This window comes from Coregonus clupeaformis, unplaced genomic scaffold (genome assembly GCF_020615455.1).
Source record: "Coregonus clupeaformis isolate EN_2021a unplaced genomic scaffold, ASM2061545v1 scaf0698, whole genome shotgun sequence".
Lineage (NCBI taxonomy): Eukaryota > Metazoa > Chordata > Actinopteri > Salmoniformes > Salmonidae > Coregonus > Coregonus clupeaformis.
In genome coordinates, this window is record NW_025534153.1 from 41,171 (window position 1) to 65,359 (window position 24,189).

The following is a 24,189-nucleotide window of genomic DNA, read 5'->3' on the forward strand; positions in this document are numbered from 1 at the left end:
TGCCTTCTTAAAAGTTAATTTGTGGAATTTCTTTCCTTCTTAATGCGTTTGAGCCAATCAGTTGTGTTGTGACAAGGTTGGGGGGTATACAGAAGATAGCCCTATTTGGTAAAAGACCAAGTCCATATTATGGCAAGAACAGCTCAAATAAGCAAAGAGAAACGACAGTCCATCATTACTTTAAGACATGAAGGTCAGTCAATACGGGACATTTCAAGAACTTTGAACGTTTCTTCAAGTGCAGTCGCAAAAACCATCAAGCGCTCTGATGAAACTGGCTCTCATGAGGACCGCCACAGGAATGGAAGACCCAGAGTTACCTCTGCTGCAGAGGATAAGTTCATTGGAGTTACCAGCCTCAGAAATTGCAGCCCAAATAAATGCTTCACAGAGTTCAAATAACAGACACATCTCAACATCAACTGTTCAGAGGAGACTGTGTGAATCAGGCCTTCATGGTCAAATTGCTGCAAAAGAAACACTGCTAAAGGACAGCAATAAGAAGAAGAGACTTGCTTTGGCCAAGAAACACGAGCAATGAACATTAGACTGGTGGAGATTTGTCCTTTGGTCTGGAATACAAATTGGAGATAGCTAAGAGACCATGTTTGTATGTAGCTTTATTAACTCAATGATTTTGTGTTATGGTGTGGGGGTGTTTTGCTGGTGACACTGTCTGTGATTTATTTAACTTAACCAGCATGTCTACCACAGCATTCTGCAGCGATACGCCATCCCATCTGGTTTGGGCTTAGTGGGACTGTCGTTTGTTTTTCAACATGACAATGACCCAACACACCTCCAGGCTGTGTAAGGGCTATTTTACCAAGAAGGAGAGTGATGGAGTGCTGCATCAGATGACCTGGCCTCCACAATCCCCTGACCTCAACCCAATTGAGATGGTTTGGGATGAGTCAGACGGCAGAGTGAAGGAAAAGCAGCCAACAAGTGCTCAGCATATGTGGGAACTCCTTCAAGACTGTTGGAAAAGCATTACAGGTGAAGCTGGTTGAGAGAATGCCAAGAGTGTGCAAAGCTGTCATCAAGGCAAAGGGTGGCTATTTGAAGAATCTCAAATATAAAATATATTTTGATCTGTTTAACACTTCTTTGATTACTACATGATTCCATCTGTGTTATTTCATAGTTTTGACTTCTTCACTATTATTCTACATTGTATAAAATAGTAAAAATAAAGAAAAACCCTGGAATGAGTAAGTGTGTCCAAACCTTTGACTGGTACTGTATATATATATATTTTTTGTGCCTGTTTTGCATGTTATTTTGGCATTAATTCATGTCACATATCAGTTTGCAAACAATGTAAAAACAAAATCATTGAGTTAATAAAGCCACATACAAACATGGTCTCTGTTTTGCTTTCTAGAGTAAGGCAGCTCCAAAATGCAGGTGTTTCAGCCTAGCTCAGTGCTTTCTGTGGTGGTGGGGCAGCCAGCACAAAATACAGAGCTTAGGGGTCGGTAATGTTCTGTCACTCATGGGGACACTACAAAATTACCGCAAAATCAACAGCGAGAGCTAGAAAGTTCAAGCCCCTTGGGTGCTGCCATAGATTTACATTAGAAGTGCCCATCCAAGAAGGCTCAAGGTAATTGGCCACAGATAAAATGACGTCAATTCACGTTATATCTACCGTAGCTTTGATTGGACTGATCATGTCAACATCATACTTTCAAAATCTTAGCTAGCAATCTAGACAAGCAGTCATCATTATGAATCAAGTCGACAATCTACTGGCAAATCCTTTTCAATCCTTGTCATATGAAGAGAAATTATAGACAAAACGTATCGGTGCTCATCGGCCATTGGACATAAACATTCCACAACAAGTTGGAAATTGCAAATTCAATAATTAGTGGTTTGGAAGGAATCAGTGGCTAACTGCAAGCATTGCAAAGCAATCACTAGCCTGCTATTCAGTGGAGAAGGGGTGTGGTCCAAATCTGGGTTTAAGGGTCTCTTTTCCAAGCTTAAAAGGATAAACATTCACATCCAACACCATTGGCCAGAAAAGGTTGAATACATTGACCATGCTGTCAATCCAGCATGACTTCTGCCGCGTTCAAAACAACTGGAAACTTGGAACTGGGAAATCTTAGACTTCAGTAAGTTCAAGACAACTGGGAACTCTGGAAAAAACTAGCTCCGACTGGGAAAATAAGTTTTGAATGGTCATCCAACTCAGAATTCCAAGTCGGGAACTCTGGGCCTCTTTCTAGAGCTCCGACCTGAAGATCACTGACGTCATGATTTGATCTTGTTTTTTTCCTTAGTTCCCAGTTGTCTTGAAAGCACCATAAATCCAGAGAATACCAGACTTTGATGACAAAGTTTGATGACAGAATTTGCCCACAAGAAGGACCTCAAGTGAGCACAGCACAAAAATGTATTGTATGCTGCTGCAAAAATGATGTAATATGCCAGGGAGATATGTATACTGTAGCTAGGAAAGTAACTTAGCCTACTGTTCTGACTTGGTGGTGCACATTTAGCCTGTAGCCCGTTTTAGAGAAATTTCATGATTTAATATTGTAAGAGCTTTCATTGTCTGCTTATATGCCCCTTTATTTATCCTACGGTTCTGACTTGGTGTACAGGGAGAATCCTGTAAGTACTGCCCATTTTCTGAATTCTGTCGTTGTACATTTCAAAAGTGCTGAACAAATAGTTATATTGACTACGTCCGTCTTAGCTCACTCATTGTCTTAATCGAAATTACGGATTGCCTCTTATCCCCTCATTGTTCCCTTATGCCATAGTTTGTACATCTCAATTGTCAGTAGAAAACACATTTGTTTAAGCAAGTCAGCCATATCAGCTATGTTTTTTTAAAAGGCAGTAAATGAGGCTGAAATAACTGTTTCGCTGCCAGACAAGGCTCTGCTGATAGCCAGGTGTAGCGGTGGTAAGAATTCACTCCATGGTGCTGAAAAGAAAGCTCTGCTGTTGGGACAGCTTTATGTAGGCCCTAACCATTTGTTGTCACCGTTTGTCACCGTTATAGTACAATTTATGTATTTTTTAGTGTTGCGTAGTGGTTTTGCTGGCATGCATAAAATAAAATAAAGTTGAGTTTGCCCTACCAAGATTTCCATACTAAAATCGTCACTGCATAAATGTAAGAAGTATTTTGTATAAATACCGCAGACCCAGATGTATTTATGCTTTCTGAAACCTGGCTCAAAAAATCTACCATTGACAAAGACATTGGCATTGATAGTTGCAATGTTTTTCGGACAGATCGCAAATCTACCGTAAGTTTGGTGGTGTTGCTATATACATAAAAGATCTCGGCGACCATTCTGACTTCTGCGCATCCTTGAATCTGGTTGTCTCCTGTTGTTATAGACCCCGATCTGCTATTGGCTCTCTGGATTGTATTTTTGAATTATTATCACGTCAAATTGGAATTTGTGTTTATGGGTGACCTGAACCTAGACTGGTTGACATCCAACTCTAAACAACTCAAGAATCTATGTAACACCTATAATCTTACTCAGATTGTCAACAGTGTAACAAGGTTGAATGCAAAGTGTCCTCTGAAATCCTCTTTGATTGATCTTATTTTAACCAACATTGTTTTTGCAAATGATATAAGTGATCACTGTGCGGTTGCCTGTATAAAGGATGGTAAAATTCAGCATGAAAAGAAACTGGAAGCAGTTTGACATTCAGCAGTTTTTACATGATGTTTTTAACATAGCCTGGAATAGAGTTGAATTCATCCCTGATGTTGAATTAGCCTTTTCTTACCTCCACAAAGCATTCTAGGATGTATGTAACAAGCATGCCCCTTTCAACCAATACAGAATTAAGGGCAGAGACAAGTTCTCAGATGAACTAACTGAAATCATAAGGAAACGGAATGCTGTGTGGGCTAAAGCAAGAAGGTATGATTTGGCTGATGATTGGATGGCTTTTAAACGCATTTGGAATCAGGGTGTGCCTATGACCTGAAAGCTGAAGGCAGACCACTACCTCAAATCTACTGCTGATATTCGGAATAATAATAATAATCCACATTTTGGCTGCCAAAGTGAAAGGTTTAGATTAATCAGCATTTTCTTGGAGCAGGTGGATTATTTGATAGGGTTAAAGGTCAAAATGAGCCCCCTGTGAAATTACCTGATACCCCCGTCCACTCCTTCTCCAGGTTCTCCTTCTCACCCTTCTCTGTCTCAGATGTGCGTAGAGCCCTGAAAGCCCTGATGGTCTAGACCCCCCATATTACAATTAGCTGCAGACATAATTGCTCCCCCTTTAATATGCATTTTTAACCTCACCCTAAAATGTAATGAAATCCCTCTTTTGAAAGGAGGTGATCCATCTCTACTGAATAACTATCAGCCCATTTCTAAATAGTGTGTTTTGGCAAAAGTATTGCAACCCCTAGTCAATAAGCAGCCTAAGGCCTACCTCCAGGAAAACAATATTTTGAGTGGTATGAAGGTTCAGGTTTCAGGTCAAGCCACAGCACTGTTGCAGCAACATTTAAGGTTTTGGATTACATTCACTGTGCTCTGGATAAGAAGTTGCATTGTGTATCTGTGTTCATAGATTTGTCAAAGGCATTTGACACTGTGGACCATACTGTATTGGTGCAGAGACTGAAGTGTACTGGGATTACTAGTCATGCTTTAGAGTGGTTTGTGAACTACCTGTCAAATAGAACCCAGTGTGTTAAGGCAGGTGGTTGTAAGTCTGACATCATGGTTGGAAGTCTGACATCATAGAGCTGCACTCAGGTGTGCCTCAATGATCCATTTTAGGTCCCGTGTTGTTTATTATCTAGATCAACAACATTGGGAGACATATTGAGACAGCATACTGTGTATACATTTTTATGCAGATGACACTTGTTCTCTATTCAAGTGGCAGCAGTTTGACTTTGGCTTTTGAAAATGCTCGAACAGCTTTTAACATCATTCAACAGAATCTGTACGATTTGAAGCTTGTTTAAATTCCTCCAAAACAAAATACATTGTATTTTCCAAAACGAAACACTCTGAAAACCATGTCATCACTACCTTGGAAGGAAATTCCATAGAGCAAGTTTGGGTGGATGAGAAGCTGAGCTTCACTAATCATGTTGAGAACCTGGTAAAGAAGATCAAGTTGAGAAGAGGTTTTAATTACCGGCATAAGGCTTGTTTTTCTTTGGAGGCCAGAAAAGAGCTGGCACGGTGTGCCTTCCTGTCTGTCTTGGACTACAGTGATGTAATTTAAATGCAGACCTCAAGCACTACCCTGAAGGCACTTGATTCTGCGTATCATGCAGCTCTTAGGTTTATTACCAACCAAAAGCGTCTGACACGCCACTGTGATCTCTATAGTGCTGTTGGCTGGTCTTCACACCACTGTGATTTTTATAGTGCTGTTGGCTGGTCTTCACACTACTGTGATCTCTATAGTGTTGTTGGCTGGTCTTCGTTGACTCTACATAGGCTTAAACATTGGTGGTATACCTTGACCATTTTGGGAAAACTGCCACTTTATCTCTGTTCTTCTTTGATAAGGTCAGAAAATAAATACCAGTTATGGTCTCACTACTATTTACTTTTAACGGTTCCTAAAATCAGAACGGATCATGGCAAAAAGTGCTACTCAGCTCCGTGGTCTTGGAATTCTCTCCAGACCAGCTTGAAACTCCAGGATCATGTTTCCTTGGAGGAGTTCAAAAGTTTGGTTGACTCACATGTTACTGAGGAATGTGATTGTCCTTAGGACTTGATGCGGTGGTACATATGATAGAGTTTTTTTAAATCTATGACGCTTGTATGTTTCTGTGTCTACGACAAAACATTTTTTTAATGGTGTGACTATGTCTGTAAGTTGTTACAGCATGTCTGATATTTGTCTCAAACATTGTTCCTCCTGCTGCTGTCTTGGTTGGTCCAGGTCTCTCTTGAAAAAGCGATTTTATCTCAATGAGACTAACCTGGATAAATAAAGGTTAAATAAATCAAAACAATTCTGCAGTGTTGAGGACGGATGGGCTGAGGCTGGCAAAAGTTTGCCTCACATACCGTAGGAAATTGTAATGAATGATACCTTCAGGCGGTACAGGCTGTTGCTAGGCATAGCTAACTATTATTGTATCATTACATATTGCTGTTCAGATGAGAGACTAGAAAGTAGGATGTCAGTGATTACATCAGACGTTGCAGGAAGTGAGAGTACTCGGAAAACAAATGAGAAAAATGATCGGCCTTTTCCACAGTTTGATTTTATTATATTTACAGGCATTTTGAAAAGTAACATAAATAGAAAATGTCTACATCTATTGAGAAGTAGAAGTCAGCACTGAACCCAAGCAAAACAACCGATGGAGTATTCAGGAAAGTACTACGATGAGCAATTGAGTACCTGCAACAGTATTATACACAGCTCCATTTGAATGTATAGGAACTTAGAATACTGTACTGCCAGATACAATCAAATTATTCAGATCTTATACAACATATTGTCGAAAATGTTATGCTATATTTACAACTTTGAATCCTCTCTGTGAATGAAGTGGTCATGGAAGATTGCAGCAGTAAGTAACTATGTTGGTCTTCAACACTTCAGACTGGATTATCTGGCACAGGGTGATAGTGACCAGTATCTACATCCACTATCCACCAGAGGAGGCTGGTGGAAGGAGCTATAGGAGGACAGGCTCATTGTAATGGTTGGAATGGAATGAACGGACCTGATGATTTTCATATGTTTGATACCGTTCCATTCATTCCATTCCAGCAATTACAATGAGCCCGTCCTCCTATAGTTCCTCCCACCAGCCTCCTCTGCTATCCACTCACATTAGAACAACTCACTGATAAAACACAACTGACTCTTCAAGAGGTGTCATCTGGGACTTACAATGCAAGGAAACATAGTAGAGATCATATTGCTTTTACACAGTTGAATACCAATATACTGTCCCAGATACAAATGTTATGAAGAGGATAATGCTTAGGAATCTTTATGTCTTCAGATGTTCTATATGCTGTTACAATGGTGATGTTTAAACACGAGTAGTAAGTGTATAGTAATGGTGCAAGAAAAACTTGCCTGAGTTTAGAAGAGCATTTTAGGCATTTATGCATCTCGAGGTACCATTTGAATATTCTAGGACTTGGAAGGCCTGTAAGTATTACCTAATTCATTTACAAAAGAGCCAACAGATTCACACCATTGAAATAGAAACCATAGAGAGGTCCCATGATATGGAGTTAAGGTCTACGGAGCATGATATACAAAAAAAATATGCTCACAGGGAGCAGGCTCCCTTCAGTAGAAGAGTTACAGTATGAGGATGCTACGACGATGATGACAGAACTGAGGCGGTCCTGGTTGGTTCGGGGGTTCCCGCACTGTCCAATAGACAAAAGCACAAAGTTTCAGCCACAGCACAAACTCTACCACACACCTCCTTCTAGTCCTCACACCAGACTATCAGCAAGATATTGTTCCCAAGGTTTCCCTTGACACTTTGTACAGTTAGGAGTAAAAGAAAGGCCCACTTATACACAACATAATAAAATATTATTGAACTATAAAAGAGTAAACACTGTCACATGTTAAAAAATGCCTAGAATTGAAAGAAGTTACATTTAGTTTCTCTTTATCTTTAGACTAAAGACTCCACGCTGTCTTAGAAAAGCACAAAATTCACATAACTTTACAGCGCAAAGACAGCTGCAGAAAGGCCAACTGTTACCTCTACCTAGTCTGGGATAATGTCCAGTGCTTTCAGAGATTAAATATGCAACAGATTTTGACACCTCATGCAAACAAATATGGTGTTATCCCCCAATGAATATTTGAACTGATGTCCCCGAGACTAGCTCCAAAAATATGTATCTCTAGATAGCATCCAATATTTTGTCTAACTCATCTTTAACTATTGTTCTTGGCACTTTCAAGACAAATACATCCATTGTAAGAAAAAGCAACTGGTTGCTTTTCCCATTTCATCAAAGTGTTGTCCCATGCAATTGCCCAACTCAAGATGGAATTCCAACGGCCAAAGTGTATTGTAAACACATCATGGTTCACATGTACATTCATTCTAATCAGCTCTTTAGAAGGGGCTATAGGACTACTTCTGATGACTAAAGCCATATTGATCAGTTATTGAACATTCGAAGAGTATTTCTAATCAAGTTAGTCAGAACACATTGAAACTCTGCGGCATCACTTAGCTAGTGCTCTCAGAACTTGGCACAAGTCCAACAGTTTCCCTTTGTCCGGAATCTTGATCCATTTGAACACTGTCCAGAGGAATCAATGCAATTTGTTCCCTTAATATTTCAGTCATTCAGCTGTCAGAAAGAGAGCAAGAACAAGCATGGAGGAGAGATATGCATCCTGTAAGGTCAACACAGCCACAGGAGGGTGCTCTTGCACCTGCCTGGCCCCTCATCCAGAACAAGACTGTGACTCCACTGAGCAGAGGCTGAGCAGAGAGACACAATGAAATCCAGTGTTTTTATGAGTCTTTGAGGTTAAAGTGTAGAATCTCACTTCCTCCACACAGTTTGTAAGACACTGTATTATTTTAAGACATTTACGAAATGAAACAAAAAGTTAAAACGGTAGCTCTCTATTTGATTGGTACATAAGGCAGCTGTCCTTTGTTACTTTGCCCTGTGAAGAGAAAGAGCAAAGGAATTAGTGTCAATAAAGCACAATACCAGAGATATATTCAAATAGAAGCTATGTTCATGCTAAAACAAACTCAGCATGAAAACAAAGCGAGAATGATTACACCTACCACTATTCTCTAAAGACCTTGGTAATTCACAGTTGTAACATCCAATAAGAACTATTGTTAATGGGTATCAGCTGGAAAGACTGATTGACCATTGAAGATGGTATGTAGCACATCTACCACACCATTGTCTTGGTGTCCATGATTTATAATCTCTATTGTCTTCCCTATTGGGCGCCATAAAACCACAGAATGGCTCTTAATGGCATTTTTGTTTGTTTCAGTCTCCTGTGTTACAAATATCAAGTCCCTTAAATCCATAATTTCCCATATGTATTATATGCTGACCTACTGACAGTAATAGGCTTTCCCTGAGCAATGCAGGGAATTATTCTTATGTAATTATAGTTGTTGTATGATGTGATTACAGCAAGGTGATATGCCCTAGAATTAGACAACTATATGCCCAACAATTATAGAGAGGGATAGGCAGATTTTTACGACACAATTGAGAAGTTATGTTGGTGAAGGATTGAGGCGTAAGTAACCTTGAGTCCAAGTCTAAAGCCTACTCCCTTAAATGACAGAGGACTCCCACCTGAACTCAGCTGACCATATATAACCAGCAGCTAAAAACAGACGGTACAATACTGATCTCACAATGGACCAGATACAACCCATCCTATTCCATTCACATTAGACACAATGGAGAATGTCCACACACCCCTATGTGCACTTCATTGTCCCCTCCCTGTTGTTTTTTCATACATTGCTGAGAGTGACAGACAGCAGGTTAAGATTTAGGAGACGCACTTAATTGTAGTCACCCTAAATAACCTAACACAGGCATCAGGCTGGGCAAACGGCTGTTACCCCCGCCTCCCGTCCCCCTTCTCTCTTCCCACCACCTCTTCTCTCCACCAGCAGACATGTCAGCACCCTGCTCCAAATCCTGGCATGGCTTCACAGAATTTCTCCCCCCTCCTAGTGTTAGAGTCACAGGGTTAGCTGGGCCAGTCAGCTGAGGCCTGTGCTCCACAGAGAGACACTGGCAGGCAGGCAGGCAGGCAGGGGATACCCAGGCTGTTCTGTTCCTGCCACTGTGGGGCTCATCTGGCACACCAGGCCATGAGCACAGCTTGGACCCCTGCCATACATATCCAAAACAATCGCTTCATGTGACCCCCAGCGAAATGTGATAAAAACGTGACATTTAAAGACACAGTAGTTCCCATATGAGCAGCTGATGCTACATTGTATAACTGGTGGATGTTTTATCCTGTCAGATATTAGTGTAATACCTTTATATCTAACCAGTGCAGTTAATAGTTTGTTGCATTATGAACAGCATCATCCTCACTTTGGTCACTGTCATTGTGAAAATGATATTCCTTCCCAGTATGCATCTACAGTTCAACATACCTATGAGATTAGCTTTCGAGGATAACTCTTTACACAGTAGGAGTGGATTACTGTCTATTCCCAGTGTATGATATGTTGACTGGCCTGCACTGGATTATAAAATAATATCTCTGATCCATTCAATGTCAATGAGGGAAATCCTTTTAAGACTGAACATCTCTTCCTGTGTTCTCCTCATTTCGTTTCAAGCAAATCCTAACCTTTCAGGAGTCCAGATACAAACAGCCCCTCCCTCAGTGTTGACCCAAGCAATTTCTTTAGCTGTATTGACACTAGAGTTATTTATCGATGAGACTTCTCTCTGCCTTACATTATAATGTCCTCACATATGCTAGTCCTATTTGTCCAATTTATAGACTCAAGTGTGAAAACATAGTGATCTTGGTAACCAGAAAAGACAAGGCTAAGCCATAGTCAGGAGGAAACATTTCAGAAGTACTGTAATGGGAGGTGTGAAGAGATGTAGCTACAGTGCACTTACATGTACATGGGTTGTAGTTGCAAATGGGATGTCTTCTGAGGCCCTTGATAACCGTAGGAGTCAAACCCTCCTATAAAATCAACTGGAGAGAAATAGAAGAAGAAAATGAGGACATCTGGTTACTGTTAGATCAAACAAAGGCTTGTGTGTGTGTGTGCTTCTGTGTCTGTGTGCTTCTGTGTGTGTGTGTGTGCTTCTGTGTCTGTGTGCTTCTGTGTGTGTGTGTGTGTGTGTGCTTCTGTCTCTCTAAATAAGCGTGTGCCTGCTTGTGTCTTTGTGATAATCCCAGGCAGTGGATAATCAGTGTCTGGACCATCTAAGGGCTGGGTATTGGCGATATCCGCGGTGGAGCAATGCTCAGGGAGCATGGCCTGTTGGATTAGCAGATCACACAGAATACAAACTGGACAGGATTAGGGCCCAGCCCTCCACAGAGGCCTGCCAGCAGTTTCAAGCCCAGCAGGTCTGGGTATCTGGGCCTAACACAAAAAGACGGAGGTACTAAAGCCTCTGATAACGATCTGATGTCTTTATGCATCCGAGTCTGTCTCCAAGACAAACAAAACACTGAGATAAAATGGAGAATTAGCTGATGAGTGTCCCCTTCCCTCCCTACCGCCATGAATAGGAGGCAATGGAAGGTTGGGTATTATCATCATTATAATGGTACATTTAGGGGATGTTCACCAAAAGCTTAAAATCTTTGTTGGCCCCCATTATAGGCATTAACCCGTGTACTCTGATCAGGCTTATCAGAGGACCTGCAGAGATAAGACAGAAAGTGTACAATTTAAGAACTGATCTGGAGACTGGACACATCTCAATCAGGCAGTTTCAACAAAAGGCTAACTCGAATGCTTGGGACTATAAGTTTCTATCTGCATTTTTGTCCAAATTTAGTTATTGACATAGCCTTGTTCTGTTCAATTTTCTCTATGTATATAGTACTCTAAATACCCCAATTCATGTTGTTAAGTTCAAAATAATACAAGATAAAAATTGCTGAAACCATTCAAACCAATGAGGGTTCGGAAAATTAAAGCCAATTATCTCAGAATCATCTTTTTGCAGATAGAACCATACAGTCACAAGCTACTGGTACTACTGTATGAAGGATACAATAAAGGTCGAGGTTCGCACCACATCCTCTCAAGAAAAGGTGTAAGGCACTGCATCGCAGTGCTAGAGGCGTCACTACAGACCCGGGCTGTATCACAACCAGCCATGATCAGGAGTCCCATAGGGCGGCGCACAATTGGCCCAGCGTCGTCCCGGTTAGGGGAGGTTTTGGCCGGGGGGGCTTTACTTGGCTCATCGTGCTTTAGCGACTCCTTGTGGCAGACCGGTCACCTGCAGGGTGACCGGGTTAAGCAGGCGGGTGTTAAGAAACGCGGTTTGGCGGGTCATGTTTCAGAGGACTCGTGACTCGACCTTCGCCTCCAGAGCCGATTGGGTAGTTGCAGCGATGAGACAAGATCAAAATTGGGGTAAAAAAAAATGTTCAGTAACTGTAGCTTTAGCACCTAAGCGTATATGTTCATTATTGTTCTGCAGAGTAAATGCTAATACAGTTGAAGTTTACATACACCCTAGCCAAATACATTTAAACTCAGTTTTTCACAATTCCTGACATTTAATCCTAGTAAAAATTCCCTGTTTTAGGTCAGTTAGGATCACCACTTTATTTTAAGAATGTGAAATGTCAGAATAATAGTAGAGAGAATGATTTATTTCAGCTTTTATTTCTTTCATCACATTCCCAGTGGGTCAGAAGTTTACATACACTCAATTAGTATTTGGTATTTTCCTTTAAATTGTTTAACTTGGGTCAAACGTTTCGGGTAGCCTTCCACAAGCTTCCCACAATAAGTTGGGTGAATTTTTGGCCCATTCCTCCTGACAAAGCTGGTGTAACTGAGTCAGGTTTGTAGGCCCCCTTTCCCCCTTTCTTTTTTTCAGTTCTGCCCACACATTTTCTATAGGATAGAGGTAGGGCTTAGTGATGGCCACTCCAATACCTTGACTTTGTTGTCCTTAAGCCATTTTGCCACATTTGCGACCAAGCTTTCACTTCCTGACTGATGTCTTGAGATGTTGCTTCAATATATCCACATAATTTTCCTTCCTCATGATGCCATCTATTTTGTGAAGTGCACCAGTCCCTCCTGCAGCAAAGCACCCCCACAACATGATGCTGCCACCCCCGTGCTTCACGGTTGGGATGGTGTTCTTCGGCTTGCAAGCCACCCCTTTTTCCTCCAAACATAACGATGGTCATTATGGCCAAACAGTTATATTTTTGTTTCATCAGACCAGAGGACATTTCTCCAAAAAGTATGATCTTTGTCCCCATGTGCAGTTGCAAACCATAGTCTAGCTTTTTTATGGCGATTTTGGAGCAGTGGCTTCTTCCTTGCTGAGCGGCCTTTCAGGTTATGTCGATATAGGACTCGTTTTACTGTGGATATAGATACTTTTGTACCTGTTTCCTCCAGCATCTTCACAAGGTCATTTGCTGTTGTTCTGGGATTGATTTGCACTTTTTGCACCAAAGTACGTTCATCTCAAGGAGACAGAACGCATCTCCTTCCTGAGCGGTATGATGGCTGCGTGGTCCCATGGTGTTTATACTTGCGTACTATTGTTTGTACAGAAGAACGTGGTACCTTCAGGTGTTTGGAAATTGCTCCCAAGGATTAACTAGACTTGTGGAGGTCTACAATTTGTGTGGAGGTCTTGGCTGATTTATTTAGATTTTCCCATGATGTCAAGCACAAGTACATCCACAGGTACACCTCCAATTGACTCAAATTATGTCAATTAGCCTATAAGAAGCTTCTAAAGCCATGACATAATTTTCTGGGATTTTCCAAGCTGTTTAAAGACACAGTCAACTTATTGTATGTAAACTTCTGACCCACTGGAATTGTGATACAGTGAATTATAAGGGAAATAATCTGTCTGTAAACAATTGTTGGAAAAATTACTTGTGTCTTGCACAAAGTAGATATCCTAACCGACTTGCCAAAACTATAGTTTGTTAACAAGAAATTTGTGGAGTGGTTGAAAAACGAGTTTTAATGACTCCAACCTAAGTGTATGTAAACTTCCGACTTCAACTGTATGTAGCCCACAGGCAAACCATTATGTGTTTAATAAAAAAGCTATTTTAATATTTTCCTTTTGATGGAGGGAATAATGTCCTAATGGTTAAATGCCTGCCGGCTACTTATGTTTACTGTGCTAATATGAAAAAAGAAGCTCACTTGATGACGAAACACACAAAAACAATGTGCTAATGGTTAAAATAACTTAAGGTGGATTATAACAGTTAGTATATCCATACCAAAAGCCCTGAAGGATGCCAGTAAAACACTATTAGCAATCTGCATTAAGAGATAAACAGCCACCCCTCCCCCAAAGATATAGGCACATATTGATTGTGCTTTATTAAGTAGGCCTTATAAGATATAGGGGAAGGTTTGATGGCAGTATTGTTGAGAATAGCAGTCAGCACGACTTGGTCTATGTCTCCAAATTGTTTTGTCTTAAGCAGTCACTACAAGTTGGTATGACAAAGCAGCGGCAAATGAAATGCCGCCAAGGGCCAATCAACATGAGATTCCACCTTCCTGGTACACTGACCCTGATTGCAAATCCAACAGAGGAAGGCTTGCATCTTGATTCCCTCTCTCTTCTTCACTCTCTCTCTCCTCCTCTCTTGGAGGCGAAATAATTTTAAATACCGTCCTTTCTTTTAAATGGACCCTGGGATATTACCCTTGATAGTAGCTGTAATTACGGAGTGAGCGTGTTGATTGGTTTTAGCTGTTCATTACCTTCGCTGAGGTGCTTCATGTACTATATTAATTAGAGCTGTAATGGCCAATTTGGCTCCCAGATTAGTGTTTCCTCATGCCTCAGGGATCAAACCATCAATATCATTCTCATTCACTGGAGGATATGGACACTGTTGGACAATATTATTCCTCTGTGTTTGGCCAAATTAAACAGTGTCTCTCAGCAATCCCTCATGCAGGACATCAAACCTCCTCTGTCACAGCTAGATGATGGAAATGATCATCACCCCCCCCCCCTTTCATTTCCCATGAAAGGCACATTTCTACCTGCCATTATTGAGTGGCAAATAGAACCTGCTCTTAATGTGGACCCAAATGTCTTTTATCATAACAATGCCTGAGGGAATCCTTTACTTATTCAAGGGGGCTCTATAATATTTCAAATTGAGGTACTCCCCATTCTGGGCAAGGAGGGGGGGGTGGGGGGTGGGGGGGTGGGGGGTACGTTTGGGCTCTAAAGATGGGAAAACTATGTCTGGAGATGTTCTTTTAGAGAGAGAGCGCTGTGGTCTGATAGGCAATCTCAGGTAGCTGAGAGACTCACATTCGGATGTGGTCATGGTTCAGCACTCTTGCTTGCCTGTTAGCTCTCTCACAGGGGCTCCAGCAGGGCCAGGAGAAGCGCTGCATTTTTTCCACTCAGATTCCCATGCTAAATGTAGAGGAAATAGTCTACTAAGCGCTGCATCACTTATTTGACTCAATCTTTTTCTAGCCTGAGGGAGCAACCTCACCGCACACACTATGAATCTCTTAGTTATGACTCTCATAATAGCTCCCATATACAATGTACTGTCTGTACATTGAAGCTGTTATGGGAACCACAACCATGTTATCAGATGCAAAGCCTTCTTCAATTATATTCAAATCTTGCCAAATGAAGAATCTGCATTGTTGATGAATAATGGGCCTACAATGTTCTGTTGAGACCACACTAACCAGCAGTCAGGTATAATTTCAGTACATTGGGATAAGTATTTTCAACCTACCAACCACCAACAGTATTGTGCCGGGACCTACGACCTAGGGGAGGCGAGCACTTATAAGAAAGGCTTGCTGTACCAACCTTCAGTCTCCACAGATTTGGGAAAATCTGCGTTTTGCCCTAATTTGTGGAACAATCTGCAGAGTTCACTGCAGTTAGATGTGCTGGTGCCACTCAGGCAGTTTAAATGATTGACTGAGGACTTCTATGTAGTTGAATGTGATTGCTTTTATTAAATATGTTAATTTAGTGATTGTGTGCTGAATTATATTGTTGTATACACATATATGTGTATGTTGTTTTATTTTTCTGTTTTTATTGTAATGTATACAGGGCTCTCTTGTAAAATAGATGTTTTATCTCAATGTGATTCCCTGTTTAAATAAAGGTTAAATAAAATAAAATAAAAATAACTAGAATTATGAAACTAGAATTAATGCAGTGAAAAAAAATCTGAAACGACAGAGAAGGCATGTAGAGTCGCCCCACCCTCTCTATATCTATCTCTCTATCCCCTCTCGTTCCTTCTTTCTCTGTATGTCTGTTGATTGGTGATGAATGTTGCAAATGGAGAAAATGCGAGAGAGATCGCTATATATATATATTATTGATCTAGCATGCCTGGGTAGTTGGCAAATACATTCTTTCCAACACATACTATGTTTACAAAGCAAGACCGGTAACAAGGAGAAGTCGCACATGTCTTGGGGCAATCAATATTAATTATAAATGACGATAACACACACACAAATTCCTGTCTCAATATAACTTTTGTAAAAAATGAGGCAGTGGCCAAAGAGAATAATTCATGCATCTTGGAACAAGGCAATTCGACTGGGTCTGTGCTGCAATGTTTTCTGAACTTAACAAATGGGGACATTTCCCACACTTTCCTTTAAGGCTAGGATCCACAAGTCGCTGGGCCTGGGATCAATAAAATTAATTGTTTAAATCCAGCAACATCTAAATCCAAATGTTTGCTGGAGCATTAAACTTGGTTAAATGTATTAATATTATTATTATTATTAAATTAATTAAATGTAAAGATCCGACCAGATGAGGAATGTACATGCCAATGCCCAGTTATTAGAGTAAATCATGTCCTCTGTAAACACAGGAATACAGAGATGTCAGTCTTGAGCCAGACATACTGTATCTACACTCTTAGAAAAAAGGGTTAAAAAGGGTTATTCGGCTGTCCCCATAGGAGAACCCTTTTTTGGTTCCAGGATGAACCCTTTTGGGTTCCATGTAGAACCATTTTTGGTTCCAGGTAGAACCCTTTTGGGTTCCATGTAGAATCCTATGGGGAAAGGGTTCTACATGGAACCCAAAAGGGTTCTACATGGAACCCAAAAGGGTTCTATCCGAAACCAAAATGGGTTCTTCAAAGGGTTCTCCTATGGGGACAGCCAATTAACCCTTTTAGGTTCTAGATAGCACCTTTTATTCTAAGCGTGTACCTGGATGTAAACACTTCAGTTATTATATCATAGCACGAGTCCAGGAAGATGGCTCATTACTGTTATGTGATTGGTCAGGTAACGCTTATGAATAAAATATGTGCGTTTCACTAAGGCACATGAGGTGAGATGGCACTTTTAAAATGGTCTGACAATTTCATTATAACAAGCAAAGGGAAATGCTATATTTCTCGTAGATCTACCATATTAATTGAAAGGCAATACTCACAGCTGTCTTCCTCTTCTGAGATGAGCTTCACCACATAACAGGCATAGATGAACCCAACAAGCTGCAAAAGAGAAATGGGGAAAGGTAATCAAATACATTTTCTGCAGAGTTGTGAAATTTTACAGTGAGAAGGGGACCAATTAGAATAGCACAATCAGTGAAGGAAACATAGATGTTTGTGTCCATGCCCTCAAGAGATGCAGAGAGCTACACAAACGTATTGGTGGGAAAACATGAGCCACCACTGAGAAAAAGTAGAAACTGATCGAGAGATCAAAAGAGCATCTCCATAAGGAAAACATTCTGTGTTGAGGAAACAGGTGTTAGTACAGCATCTAGTGTATCACACTGCTCTAGGAAATGGGTGATATAGAGAGGAGGAAGAGAGACTGAAAAACAGAGGCACATAAACAATGTTCCAAAAAATAAACCCTGCATCGTCAAATCACAAATAGTAACAAATAGATGGCTCCCACTATGATTATATATATATATATATATATATATATATATATATATATTAATACAAATAACATTTAAGAAACAGAGAGGCTGCGGATCCAGATTTTTTGGAAACCCGATTTGCAGTGGCTAAAGATATAGTGATTTCTGCGCATCTTCAGGATTTTTTTTGTAGCTGCTGCCTACGTAGCTGCTGCTCAGTGCTCAGCTGCCTCTTCTCCTTCCTTGATCGGCAATGAACGCCTTAGTCTGGTGTAGCCTACAAAAATTAATGTTGTACACAAAGGACATGGTCGACATGTTCCAAATACAGCATTCCACGCCTCAGTAGGCTATTAGGCATAAGCGCGTTTTCATGTTCTTTTTTCAGGAGGGGAGTTAGGCTACATGCAGCTATTTACATGTTGTACACAAAAGACATGATACAAACTCGCAGATTGTCATTTGCCCCAATGCAAAACTCAAGTGGGGAGTTACATGCAGCATATCAAACACAAGCAAGACACAGACGCAGTCTAATTAGCGATTTATTATTATTTTTTAATCATACAAACATTGGCTAAGCAGGAGGCAGACAGGTAGTCAAAGTTTTAGTGTTATTTTTCAGCAACTCTGGCTAGTGGCTACGATAATGCAGCAACTACAAAGATTTGCCTATATCACACAAAATGCAGATTGCTTTTCCTCCAATGCAATGTGTAGGGACTGCGTAACTGCAATATCTGTTACAACAGACAGAGAAGGTTGTAGCCTTCATAATGGCCCTGAATGTTCGTTCAAATCGCCTCAGGGTTTTTATTCCAGCTCTTCAGAAATATGAGGTAGAGACATTGGCTATACCATCATGGTTCTGAAGAGGGTGAGTAAAGAGAGAAACGTGAATGGAGGTGGAGTGTGAGCAGCAGCTGCGTAGAAAAAAGGTGTGTGTGTAAAATAACACATGCACAGAACGTGATCCGGATCGGTAGCTTTGAAAAATACATTTCCAAAGGGGTGGGGCGGGGGTGAAACCTCCGTATTTGCAGCCAAGGCCTAAAAAATAATAATTGTTGGTATCAAATAATGTGGGCCTGGCGGTTCTTAATGAGACTGTATTTAAAATGTGTCACCTAATTTAGATTTAGTGGATTAAGTATAACAATAGAAAGCCAGGGGAACATAGGAAATCTAATTGGAGGCTTATCCAGAGAGAAATACAGTAGCATACTAGATATCCCTGCTCTAGGCACTAATAAAACCCAGAACAACACAACAATATTACTCTCTTCCCTCTCTCCTCCTTAGGCCTGTAATTTCATAGGCCAGTGATTGGAGGTCTCTGATTGGATAGTGCGATAGGGAAGCTGGGGTTCAGACTGTGGTCAGTGTGCGGAGAGGAATGGACATTCTCAATGTGACAGAGGATTCAGTCAGACAGTAGGCCAGGCACGAGACAGCACTGTAGATAGCCATGTGGATAATGGGTGTGCCGTCCTCATATTCAGGCACTGTTTGGAGTCTAAGGGCCATTCTAGCATGCAACCAGGTGTGTGTGCTTTCAGATTCATCATAGCGGCCCCTACCATGATGGAGAGTGCAGCCAACATGCCGTCTTTATCGTCTGTGTTTATCGTATTAAGTTTCCACCCCACCCTTCCAGATAAACAGACACAGTTTCAAATCTGAGGAACTCCAGATTTAAGATTCCGTGAATATCTCAAGGACACTAGTCACACACGATGCTGGCCCTGCCACACACACAACACACTGCACACTTTACCCATCAGGAGCACTGAGGAGGTGATTACCAGACAAAACAACAAACACACACTCAGCTCCTCTGATTAGCCAATGGTATCTCGTTTAGAACCATGTCACAGGGTGTAAACCTAATTTGTCTCCTGTAAATTAACCAGAGTATTCTTATGATAAAGGCTCCTTTATACACAAGCTGTTTTACTCCGTAGGAAATTCCACTGTGAAGATGATTATTGACGGTTGATTAAAAATGTGATTCTATAAATCTGAATAATACATGCAGAGTTTCTGAGAAAACCATTCATAATTGAGAATAAGTCTGGGAGCATGATTGCTCTCAATGCAAGCATTATAAACAGACACACAACACAGCCATTCTCTATTGTTTAGTCTAGAGTCAGTGAGACACACATCTGTACTACATTCATAACCGTCACTTTTAAAAGGCAGCATTGTCCAGTTGACTTTGACTGATTGCATTACTGTTCAAAGACTAATTGAATCAGGAGCCTTATAAATGAACAGACACAGTCTCCTCTGTTGTGCAGCTGACAGCTCTGACACTGTGTCCTCCACGACACTGAGTAAGTGACATGTTTTGCACTGATGGGATACTGTTCGCATGTTGGCCTTCTTATAGGGCTCCCGAGTGGTGCAGCGATCTAAGGCACTGCATCTCAGTTCTTGAGGCGTCACTACAGACCCCTGGTTCGATTCCAGGCTGAATCACAACTGGCCGAGATTGGGAGTCCCATAGGGCAGCACACAATTGGCCCAGCGTCGTCTGGGTTTAGCCGGTGTAGGCCGTCATTGGAAATAAGAATTTGTTCTTAACTGACTTGCCTAGTTAAATAAAGGTACAAAAATAAAATAATAATAATAGTTGGAGGGTGCTGTTGTATGGATGGATCAGATGCAAATCACTGCTCAAAGGTCAAGGAGTGTTGAGGCTGAGACAGAGGACACTCCAATTTCAATTGTGCAGCACTTATTAAATTCAACTGACATAACAATGCAATGTACTATAGGAGGAATGTTTTCAGAACGGGCCCATTCATTCTGAATGTATCAATTCAGCCAGGGAACAATTGACTAAACATTCTCTACAGTAAGCACCATTAGAAATATATATATATATATATATATATATATATATATACAGTGGGGAAAAAAAAGTATTTAGTCAGCCACAAATTGTGCAAGTTCTCCCACTTAAAAAGATGAGAGGCCTGTAATTTTCATCATAGGTACACGTCAACTATGACAGACAAATTGAGAAAATCACATTGTAGGATTTTTTATGAATTTATTTGCAAATTATGGAGGAAAATAAGTATTTGGTCAATAACAAAAGTTTCTCAATACTTTGTTATATACCCTTTGTTGGCAATGACACAGGTCAAACGTTTTCTGTAAGTCTTCACAAGGTTTTCACACACTGTTGCTGGTATTTTGGCCCATTCCTCCATGCAGATCTCCTCTAGAGCAGTGATGTTTTGGGGCTGTCGCTGGGCAACACGGACTCATTTTGTCTGTCATAGTTGACGTGTACCGATGATGAAAATTACAGGCCTCTCATCTTTTTAAGTGGGAGAACTTGCACAATTGGTGGCTGACTAAATACTTTTTTTCCCCACTGTATATATATTGTCAAAAATGGGTTTCATATTGATTGCTTGACATCAGAATCATACAGTGGGGTATTGCATTTTGGATACTGTGCCAAGTCTAGTGGTGTGAGCATGATGCTGCTTGTGTAAAAATCCTGGAACCTAGCCTAGTAAAACCTCACATTTTATTAATACTCAGATATTTTATTTCACCCTCGAATATTAGAGCTCGGCAGGGAAAATGTAACTTCAAAAGTCCCTCATAGAGTAATTGATGTGGATGCCATTTCCCAGCTAACCTATCTCCTCATAAAAAGTGGGCGAAATCACGTAGTTTAATCCGTTTCCTGGTGTTCCTATTTCTGTCTAAGTGTAGACTCCCATTTCAAACTGTGAGCGGCTCAGCTTGTGCATAAGGTAATTCACATGTCCTTGACTTTATCCTCCTGTGATCCCTGGCCCGCTGCGGGTGGCCTTGGTCCTTAGCGTTTATAAACTGGGCCGGAGCTGCTTAACATGCCAACAACTGGTCATCGGCAGCCACATCTCACAGCTTTCACCAGCAAACAACCTTTTAGTGGAACCTTAGCTTTTTACTGGAGTTGCATCGCCAGGAAATGGAAGCAAGCTACAACACGTCATCAAGGCTAAACAAGGCTAAGTACATTGATTCCATAAAAACGTTTAAATAGGACAACTGTTGGCATACAGACTCTTGTAAAACCAGACCTGGCACAGGGAAATGCTGATTGTATATACATGAGGCATTTACAGAGTATACTAAGGGTCTGATGTTTGTTTTATTACTCATCACAATAAAGCCAAGCGGCATTTCAGCAGTTCCTATAAAATGAGGCTTTCTGTTTACCACAAATCAGAGATGTTGGGGGTAAATGCTGTGGATGGCAGGCTGATGCATCACTCTAAATGAGGCACTGCACACACTGTGTAATACAGCATAGACAGGTTGAGGACAAGCGAAAGCCTCGCTCAAATGTTTCCCTAGTATTTAACCCCATACTGAGAACAAAAGACTGGAGAACATTTGGAAAATGGGCTTTGAGCAAATGTATTCATGATAATTCAATGATAGCCACAGGGTTCAATTCTTGGGCCGACTCTTTTCTACGTGTATATCAATGATGTCGTTCTTGCTGCAGATCCACCTCTACGCAGACGACACCATTTTGTATACATCTGGCCCTTCATTGGACACTGTGTTAACAAACCTCCAAACGAGCTTCAATGCCATACAACACTCCTTCCGTAGCCTCCAACTGCTCTTAAACACTAGTAAAACGAAATGAATGCTCTTCAATCAAACGCTGCTGGCACCCGCCCACCCGAATAGAATCACTACTCTCGACGGGTCTGACCTAGAGTATGTGGACAACTACAAATACCTAGGTGTCTGGTTAGACTGTAAACTCTCCTTCCAGACTCACATTAAGCATCTCCAATCCAAAGTTAAATCTAGAATCGGCTTCCTATTTTGCAACAAAGCCTCCTTCACTCATGGTGCCAAACATGCCCTCGTAAAACGGACTATCCTACCGATCCTTGACTTCGGCAATGTAATTTACAAAATAGCCTCCAAAACTCTACTCAGCAAATTGGATGTAGTCTATCACAGTGACATCCGTTTTGTCACCAAACCCCATATACTACCCACCACTGTGACCTGTACGCTCTTGTTGGCTGGTCCTCACTACATATTAGTCGCCAAACCCACTGGCTCCAGGCCATCTATAAATCACTGCTAGGCAAATCCCCGCCTTATCTTAGCTCATTGGTCACCATAGCAACTCCCACCCGTAGTATGCGCTCCAGCAGGTATATCTCACTGGTCACCCCCAAAGCCAACACCTCCTTTGGCCGCCATTCCTTCCAGTTCTCTGCTGCCAATGACTGGAACGATCTGCAAAAATCTCTGAAGCTGGAGACTTATCTCCCTCACTAACTTTAAGCATCAGTTGTCAGAGCACCTTACCGATCACTGCACCTGTACACAGCCCATCTGAAATTAGCCCACCCAACTACCTCATCCCCATATTGTTATTTATTTTTGTTCATTTGCACCCCAGTATCTCTATTTGCACATCATCTCTTGCACATCTATCATTCCAGTGTTAATACTAATTGTAATTATTTTGCACTATGGCATATTTATTGCCTTACCTCCATAACTTGCTACATTTGCACACACTGTATATATACACTGCTCAAAACAATAAAGGGAACACTTAAACAACACAATGTAACTCCAAGTCAATCACACTTCTGTGAAATCAAACTGTCCACTTAGGAAGCAACACTGATTGACAATACATTTCACATGCTGTTGTGCAAATGGAATAGACAACAGGTGAAAATTATAGGCAATTAGCAAGACACCCCCAATAAAGGACTGGTTTTGCAGGTGGTGACCACAGACCACTTCTCAGTTCCTATGCTTCCTGGCTGATGTTTTGGTCACTTTTGAATGCTGGCGGTACTTTCACTCTAGTGGAAGCATGAGGCGGAGTCAACAACCCACACAAGTGGCTCAGGTAGTGCAGCTCATCCAGGATGGCACATCAATGCGAGCTGTGGCAAGAAGGTTTGCTGTGTCTGTCAGCGTAGTGTCCAGAGCATGGAGGCGCTACCAGGAGACAGGCCAGTACATCAGGAGACGTGGAGGAGGCCGTAGGAGGGCAACAACCCAGCAGCAGGACTGCTACCTCCGCCTTTGTGCAAGGAGGAGCAGGAGGAGCACTGCCAGAGCCCTGCAAAATGACCTCCAGCAGGCCACAAATGTGCATGTGTCTGCTCAAACGGTCAGAAACAGACTCCATGAGGGTGGTATGAGGGCCCGACGTCCACAGGTGGGGGTTGTGCTTACAGCCCAACACCGTGCAAGACGCTTGACATTTGCCAGAGAACACCAAGATTGGCAAATTCGCCACTGGCGCCCTGTGCTCTTCACAGATGAAAGCAGGTTCACACTGAGCACATGTGACAGACGTGACAGAGTCTGGAGACGCCGTGGAGAACGTTCTGCTGCCTGCAACATCCTCCAGCATGACCGGTTTGGCGGTGGGTCAGTCATGGTGTGGGGTGGCATTTCTTTGGGGGCCGCACAGCCCTCCATGTGCTCGCCAGAGGTAGCCTGACTGCCATTAGGTACCGAGATGAGATCCTCAGATCCCTTGTGAGACCATATGCTGGTGCGGTTGGCCCTG

At 41.5% G+C, this 24,189-nt stretch overlaps 1 protein-coding gene across 1 annotated transcript in view; it reads right to left on the bottom strand.

Annotated features, from left to right (window-relative positions):
• Positions 1-6,228: 6,228 nt before the first annotated feature.
• The window catches only part of LOC121552438 (sodium/potassium-transporting ATPase subunit beta-1-interacting protein 2-like), a 185,414-nt gene continuing 167,453 nt past the window's right edge, over positions 6,229-24,189 (bottom strand). The window contains exons 5-7 of the mRNA XM_041865371.2: positions 17,160-17,220; positions 10,623-10,704; positions 6,229-8,655 (exon numbers count right to left, since the gene is read on the bottom strand). Of these exons, the coding sequence (XP_041721305.1) occupies positions 8,646-8,655; positions 10,623-10,704; positions 17,160-17,220 (153 nt within the window). The 3' untranslated portion in view covers positions 6,229-8,645. The remainder of the gene's footprint in view (positions 8,656-10,622; positions 10,705-17,159; positions 17,221-24,189) is intronic.